The sequence below is a fragment of the Fukomys damarensis genome, unplaced genomic scaffold (assembly GCF_012274545.1).
Source record: "Fukomys damarensis isolate Sample0158 unplaced genomic scaffold, DMR_v1.0_HiC HiC_scaffold_19, whole genome shotgun sequence".
Taxonomy (NCBI): Eukaryota; Metazoa; Chordata; class Mammalia; order Rodentia; family Bathyergidae; genus Fukomys; species Fukomys damarensis.
Genome location: NW_022900931.1, coordinates 65,174,352 through 65,181,815, shown reverse-complemented (window position 1 = coordinate 65,181,815; position 7,464 = coordinate 65,174,352). Strand labels below are relative to the sequence as shown.

Below are 7,464 nucleotides of genomic sequence, written 5' to 3'. Positions count from 1 at the left end.
GAAGCAGTTTGAGGCCCCGGCGCTGGCCGAAGGCTTCTCTGAGATCCTGAAGATCCCATTCCGCCTGCAGCTGGAGCCGCCGCTGGAGCGGCTGTACCGCCAGTTCTCCGAGGGCTGAGCCCCGCCGTCGTCCCCGCCCTTCCTTCCCCACACAATAAACGCCGCGCTTCCCGCACGCTTGGCCAGCATCTTGCTGGGAAGGGTGGGCCTCCCGGGGGTAACAGGCCGGGGCCAGGCGGGGCAGGGCCGGCTCTGTGGCTCTGCAGATGGAGGCTCTGGGCGCACCTGACCCAAGGCGCCAGGCCCGCCCAAGCTGACCCTGCCCTGTCCCACCTGGGTCAGTCTGGACGCTTTAGCCCAGGCCCCGGGTCACATCCGGGCCTGCTTGTATCCTAACCACTCGGGCCCTGCATTAGAGCCGCTGCCACCAGTGCCCCATGAGGGCAAATGCTCAGGACGCAGGTTCCCTGCCACTACCTGGGGCCCGGGATGACGTGGGCCTCGACGTGCGTCCAGAGTGAGGCAAACGCAGTCCAGCGGAGGAGACCCGCCACCTGGGTTTACAGCTGCAGGGACTGCAGGGGACAGCACACAACCTCCGACAGACACATGGCTTCTCCCCACCATTCCCTGGTCCTCACAGCAGGGTACAACCCAACCAGGTGACCCGGAAGCCCACACTTTTCTTTCCAGCCTTGTTGAGTGGCGGACCGGACCACCCTCCAGGCCTGCTGTAAATGCGAGTTCCCAGGCCTTTGGGGCTCCACCTCCTGGTACCACAGCTGGGGCAGCAGCTGCGCAGTGAGCAAAGGTAACAGGGAGGCTTTTAAAACACTTTATTGGGGAAACGGGTGGGGCTGTCCTTGGAGACCTCAGGATACGGTCCTCCATGTTGCGGGGCAGTTGTGGTTCCCCAAGGGCCCCTGCATCTGACCTGGGGGCAGGGACAGAGTGGGAGGGGCACAGGGGACTGGGAAGGGCCCTCCCAGGCCAGACCTGGTGGGGCTGCCCCAAGACCCCGGTGCCCTGCCCAGGCCGCCTTGGACCACAGGGTCACCCTGCTCCCAGCCCCCTGGCAGGTCTGAGGGTCCATGTGTAAGCAACTGCCGTGCGGCCACTCACCAGTCTCGCTGGGGCCTCGTCTGTGACTCCTGGAGGGCCCGGCCAGGGTCCTCTACCCGCCCATCTGCAGAGGAAGCCAGGGAAGGGGTTAGCACAGGGTGGGGAAGTGGGGCACGAGGGCACAGGCGGGCCTCACCCCTCGCTGCTGCTGCTCCTGCTCCAGGTTCCGCTGCAGGACCTGCTGCTGGTTAGCTATGACGCGCCGGATGCCGTTGATGAAGCCGCTCTGGTCATGGGGGATGAGGCCAATGAAGATCTTCTTCTCGCAGGAGTAGAGGAGCATGAGCACGCGCACCTCGCAGGGGGCCGTGTGCGGGAAGTGCAGGCAGCCAGCCTGGGGACACAGGAGCTGTCACCCGGGGCCCCCCTGCTGCCACAGCACCCGCCAGGCTAGAGGATGTGGACGCAGGCTGAGAGTGGTGCTGGCTCACACCTGGCAGGGTCACCAGAGTGGCCCAGACAGCGGCAGCCACGAAGACAGAGGCCAGCTCACACCTGATAGTGGACGCTGCCCAGAAGGGTGGGCGGAGGTCTAAGCCCTACCTTTCTGCCAGGGGCAAAGGCGTCAACACTGCAGGCAGCAATGCTGCCAGGAACACAGGTCTCGTGGAGGCCCGGGACTTGGAACAGTGACAGTGACACTGCTAGCCAGGGGCTCCCGATGATGGGCCTCGTGGATCCTGCATAAGAACCACCTCCCACCTTACAAAGGAGAAACTGAGGCAAAGTGCAGGAGGGACTTGGGGGGGCTCCTCAGGGAGCTGCCTGGGAAAGTCACACCCTCAGACCCGCAACCTCACCGGCGCCACCTAGACCAACGGACACAGTGACCTCAGAGCAAGTGTCTCCCAGTGCACTGAGCAGCAGGACACAGGGCAGATGCCAGCGGAAGGCTCTGCAGCACAGAAGGCCAACTGTCCCCGCAGATGGGGTTGGAGGCCCACAGACCGGAGGGGCACCAGGTACTCGAGGCTGGGGGAGCCTTTGAGAGGGGTTGGGCTGGAGCCTGGGTGTCCCAGAGAGAACCCCGGGCATTGGGGTTGGGACAGCCCGCACTCCCTCTCCGAGTCACCTGGACACGCGCACCCCTCCCGCAGGCTGCCCCTCCAGATGGGCTGGTCCTGGACAAGTGGGCTCGCAGGTACAGGAGCCGCCTGCCCCAGGCAGGCACTCGGGCCTCCCCACTGCCGCAAGACTCACAAAGCCGTTGTCCATGATGCGGCACAGGCTCTTCAGTGTCTCCAGGTCCTTGGTGAAGTGGAACTGCACAAGGCGCGAGTTCCGGAAGAGCGGCACCAGCGTGGTCTGCGGGGATGCCAGACGGCACCATGGGCCCCTAGGTCTCCATCCTGTTCCCGGACAGCAGCCAGCAGCCCACTGTCCTACGCTCTGAGAACCTGGGCACTTAGCCCGCCTGCCCTGCCTCACCTCACCCCGAGCCCCAGAGCTGGCCTACGGCCCTGCCAACCTTCCGCCTCCAGGCCACCCTGCCGGCCCTCGGCCACGCACCAGCAGCTGCTGCGGGATGAGCTGCATGTACAGCTTCCTTGGCCACTGCTCAGTCCTCCTGGGGGATAGAGGGCGGTGTCAGCCAGAGCCCTGCTGAGGTGCGGCCTCCGGCCCCAGCCCAGCACTCACAGGATCTCCCCTTGGTTCACATAGACGTGTGATGGCAGCCACCTCTTGGACCGACTGTTGGGCTCAGGCCTGGGCTTTGGGGTACAGGAGAGAGACCTCAGGGACTGGGGACACCATGGGCCACACCCCACAGCCCAGGTGGTGACCTGCTCTGGTCCCCGTCCCCAGGCTGTCCAGGGCTCACCTCCTGCCACTCCATGACTCCACTCCACGCCAGGAACTTGTTGTTGACGACCTGGACGGGGCCCGAGTGGACACCACCAGGTCCCACTGCCTGTGGGAGAGCAGCAGGTGGGCCATGCACCTGCCCACACCCACTTGCTGCCCTGTCCCCAGACAAGTCCCACCCAGCACCCCACTGGCACATCAAGCCCTCGGCCTGCTTCCAGTGAGTGGGCAGCCATGTGCCTGGCACAGTCTGGGATGCAGCACCCCGCCCTCCAGAAGGCAGAACTGTTGGGAGAGAGCTGGACACAGCTGCTCCCTCTTGGGCCAGGCCACACCCAGCCAGCACACCTGCTTGCGGGTGGTGATGACCTGCCGGATGGCGTTGACGAAGCCGCTCTGGTCATAGGGGATGAGGCCCATGAAGATCTTCTTCTTGGACGAGTAGAGGAGCATGAGCACGCGCACCTCGCAGGGGGAGATGTGGGGAAACAGCATGCAGCCGGCCTGCAGGGGACCAGTGGTCAGCACTCCGGCGCTGCTCCCCGCTCACACTGACCCCTGTCCCGCCTGGCACTGAGGCCAATGGACACGGCCCTCAGGGTCAAAACTATGGTCCAGGGCCAGGTGTGGTGGCACACAGCACTCGGGAGCCTGAGACGGGATCGCTGGGCTACAAGATGAGACCCCGTCTCAAAAAAAACACAAGTAAACCAGCAAGACAGTGGCTCTGGTGAGGGCCGTGCAGCTGTGATCCCACCTCAGACCCTGCCCTCCCTGCAGGACCAGAGGGTCCCACCCCCACTCCTGATGCCAGCCCTGCCCCTCTGCATCCAGACAAAGGTGTGTCTCTGCCACCCCAATTTTTGGGGTGCCCCACTCAGTCTGGGCTGGCCACCCCGCAGGTGATCCAGGGTCACCAGCCCTGGCCATAACCAGGCCCCAAGGGAGCAGGGAGCCACCTGGACATAGGGGTCTTGGCACACACAGCATCCTGGGAGGAGACCTAAGCCGAGTCCTCTGGGCACAGTGGGCCAATGACTCTCACCCCATCCCCAGCACCCACCACCTTCCACAGCCCTACCTTTCTCCCCTCTCAAGGGTCAGGGATGCTGCTGAGCCAGAGCAGAGAGGGGACAGCATGGCCCAGGGGCCCGGGTGCTCACTCCTGAGCCACCTTCATCCAAATCCCAAATCCTCTGACAACTTCCTAGCCCATGTTTATTAAGCACTTGTAATGGCTAAAATTACGGGTGCCTTGTTTTTCTATATGTGGTACCAAGGACCTCTGCACTGAGCTACATCCCTGTGTGACAGGGTGTTCCTATATCGCCCAGGCTGGCTCAAACTTGTAATCCTCCTGCCAGGTTGAATTATGCACTTAAAAGTCACAGCTTTACACACTATACACAAACATTCCATCCTCCCAGGAACCACAGCAAGAGGGCCACCTGTAGCTCCATTCACAGATGAGGAAGCAGCTCTAAATGAACTACTCCCTCCTGGCTTGCTCCTTTTCCTGGCCACACCTCTAGCGGGGCCCTCCCAGATGGTCAGTCAGGGTGGCCTGGCACAGATGCAGGGCCTTGGGGCAGTGGTGGGCTGAATTCCTTTCCTCTCGGCCTGCTGAGAAGCCCTCAGATGGACCCTGAGTTAGACAAGCACCGAGACACCCACCATGGGGACAAGGTTCCCAGCCCGCCCACTGGCCTCAGCCCAACTCACAAAGCCGTTGCCCATAACACGACAGAGCCCCTTGAGCGAGTCGCAGTCTCTGTTGGTGAAGTGGAACTGTGCCAGCTGGGAGTTGCGGAACAGGGGGCCCAGCGTGGTCTGGGGGAAAAGGGGACAGCTGGGTCAGGGCCAGGGGTGCTGGGGGTGCAGGCTGGGCAGGGTGGGGCGGATCTCACCAGCAGCTGCTGTGGGATCAGCTGCATGATCAACTTCTGTGGCCACTGGTCCGTCTCCCTGCGGGGAGGAGCAGGTCAGGGGGTCCAGGGGCCGCCTGCCCCCACCCGCCACACAGGACACTCACAGGTTCTCGCCCTGGTTCACATAGGCCTGGCACGGCAGGGTCCGCTTCAGCTTCACTGAGGAGTCAGAGTAGGGTCTGCGCTTCTGTGGGCAAAGGGGCATCACAGGCACAGCCCTGATGCCCAGGCAGCCCCCACAGGGACTCAGCAGACCTACTGCAGACTCACTCACCTCCTGCCACTCCAGGACGCCACTCCAGGCAAGCAGCTTATTGCTGAGCCGGTGCTCGCTGACAGCCAGCCCCCCGAGGGAGAGCCCAGGCGAGGAGGGCCCGATGGGACCCAGGGCCCCGAAGACCCGGGCGCCTTCCTACAGCAGAGAAGGGAGAGGAAAGGGGCTGCAGGACCCTCCAGGGGTGCTGTGCTCACTCCAGAGGGGTCATCCCAGTGTTCAGAGGCCCCTCTGCAAACTCCCTAGGCCCCATCCAAGCCCCTTGTCCTGGTGGTCAACACCGCCCAGTACCCCAGTATCCTTTTCCTACCGCCTCCCAGGACCCTCTCTCTGGCAACACTGCCCCAGTCCTGACAGCCATCAGCCTGTCCCTTCCCCTCCACCTGTGACCATGGGCAGGCAGCACCCCAACATCCTTGTGGCTTCCTGAGTTCCAGACAACTCAGAAGCCAGCGGTCCGGGGGAGTGCGCTGCACCCCAGGACCCTGCACTGTGCACAAACCAGCCCAGGAGAGGTGGCCTCATCGCCGGCAGCCCTGTCCCTCCAACCTTTGTGGGGTGGCTCATGGCCCTCAACAAGTTCAAACTCTCAGCCTCCTTGCTGACCCCAGGGAGGCGGCAACCAGACACACACCAAGAACAGGATAATGGCTACTGTGGCTTTCTTCACAAAAGCCTGCCCAGCTTTCTCTAGGATGCTCTTTTATCTTGTTTTTTCTTCTCTTACTTGGCCAGCTCACTACAAAGCCAGTTTCTCCCTCACCTCACTCTTCATTTTTACTTTTTCAAAGAAACTTTGCCACTGCTCAAAGAAAAAAAAAAAAGAGGACTATCCAGAAGGGGGCGCTATAAACTGCGGGGCCCTCACACACCAACACACTAGTAAAACCCCAGAAGAGCGAAGCAGTAAAGCCCAGCAAGTAGAGGTCCTACTCATAGGGCATACCCTAGCTAGCTTTTTAAAACCAGAGACATCTCAAAGCAAACAAGTGGAGGTTTCAGAAAGAGCCTGGAAGAAATGCACGAAAAATCTCAGCAGTAGGTACCTCCAGACAGAAAAAAATAAAAGCGTAAGGGTGATTACCTTCGTCTTATTACTAGGGAGTATTTCCTAATTTTCTTACAAAGCACACAGAGGTCTTTGTCCCAGAATTGTAACAAGTAGGGAAATTATTTTCTGGGGGCTCAAGAAAACCTGAGTAAGCATGCCTCCACCTGGATAGGAGGGGTGATTGAGGCCGGGGCCCTACGCAATCAGAATGAAAACCCACAAACACGTGTTGTGAGAAAGTTAAGTACGCAGGGCTGGAAAGAGCCTAGGCAGATGCTGAAGCCCAGACTGGCAGCCACACACCCGGGAGGCGGAGCACCTGAGCAAATGCAGCTGCGGCCACTGGGGCCCTCTGGGACACACAATCACGGTGTGCCTGGACCTGCACTGCATGACAGTACACGCGGCACACGGGTATGCATTTACTGCTACGCACACGAGCTGAAATTGAGACCAGGACGGCACGGGGTCCAAAATAAACTCCAGTGAGGCGTGAAGCTCTGGCGTCTGAGACATGATGATCACTTAGGACCAGAGGGTCACATACAGCGCGGAAAACCGGGGGTACTGTCTTGCCGAGGGCAGGTGTGTGCCAAACTGCTGACTTGCTGCTTCCCGCACAGCGATGCGCAGGGAGTACTTGGAGGGAAGTTTAAAGCCATCAGGTGTGTGCTTCAGGGCCTAGGACGCAGCTCTGAACAATCAAATCAGGTGGGATGCGTAGGGCAGGGGCAAGGCAGCAGAGTAAGCTGGTTCGGAGGCGTTCGGAGGCGCTCAGAGGCTGAGCGTGTCGTCTGCCGGAGCCCATGTGGGGCCTGGGCAAGCTGCCTCTGCCGCGGGCAACGTCGGGGCAGTGGACAGGGAAGGCCAGCCTGAGCCTGAGCCTGAGCCTGAGCCGGGGGGGAAATCGCACACCCGGGCAAACGTGTGCAAGGATGGACTGCGTGTGAAACGTCGCGATGTGATTTCACCGCCCCTATTAACCTTTCAGATTTTCCAAATGTACGTGCGTGTCTCCGCTCTAGGGATGCGCGTGCAGCCCGATGGATCTACAAATCTGAACGTTTACTTTCAAGGTGTGGACTCGGCGCATTCCATGAAGGCATCCCACATCTGGGCGCGAGCGCGAATTCTGGGTGCGCACGACACAGGCACCGCCGGGCTCCGGGGAGAACGCCCCTGGGTGCGACGTAACACGGACATCCCACACAGCCGCCGCTGTCCCGCAGCCCCCTCTCCCAATGCCCGACTTCCAGCCCAGAGAAGGGACCAACTTCCCATCT

At 61.4% G+C, this 7,464-nt stretch overlaps 1 protein-coding gene and 1 long non-coding RNA gene across 2 annotated transcripts; one reads left to right on the top strand and one right to left on the bottom strand.

The window, feature by feature from the left end:
* The first annotated feature begins 6 nt into the window (after positions 1–6).
* Positions 7–3,628, top strand: LOC117286887. Its single transcript, XR_004518029.1, has 2 exons — positions 7–811; positions 1,286–3,628. It is a non-coding gene; the product is annotated as an uncharacterized LOC117286887 (long non-coding RNA).
* On the bottom strand, positions 828–5,268 carry Ptov1 (PTOV1 extended AT-hook containing adaptor protein). The gene is made up of 12 exons (XM_033765901.1): positions 5,131–5,268; positions 4,961–5,043; positions 4,836–4,893; positions 4,651–4,758; positions 3,277–3,432; positions 2,945–3,034; positions 2,761–2,834; positions 2,632–2,689; positions 2,323–2,427; positions 1,259–1,456; positions 1,123–1,186; positions 828–934 (listed from the first exon to the last, which is right to left on the bottom strand). The coding sequence occupies exons 3-11, from the start codon at positions 4,860–4,862 to the stop codon at positions 1,175–1,177; spliced, it is 828 nt and encodes a 275-aa protein (XP_033621792.1). The 5' UTR covers positions 4,863–4,893; positions 4,961–5,043; positions 5,131–5,268; the 3' UTR covers positions 828–934; positions 1,123–1,174.
* Positions 5,269–7,464: the final 2,196 nt, after the last annotated feature.

What these genes read in the sequence shown, in the direction of transcription:
- Ptov1 (XM_033765901.1), bottom strand. Translation starts at nt 4,862, where the DNA reads ATGCAGCTGATCCCACAGCAGCTGCTG. An exon ending in GTGAACCAAGGGGAGATCCT is followed by an intron (nt 2,690 to 2,760) that starts GTGAGTGCTGGG and finishes TCTATCCCCCAG; the next exon opens with GAGGACTGAGCAGTGGCCAA. An exon ending in GCATCATGGACAACGGCTTT is followed by an intron (nt 1,457 to 2,322) that starts GTGAGTCTTGCG and finishes CTGTGTCCCCAG; the next exon opens with GCTGGCTGCCTGCACTTCCC.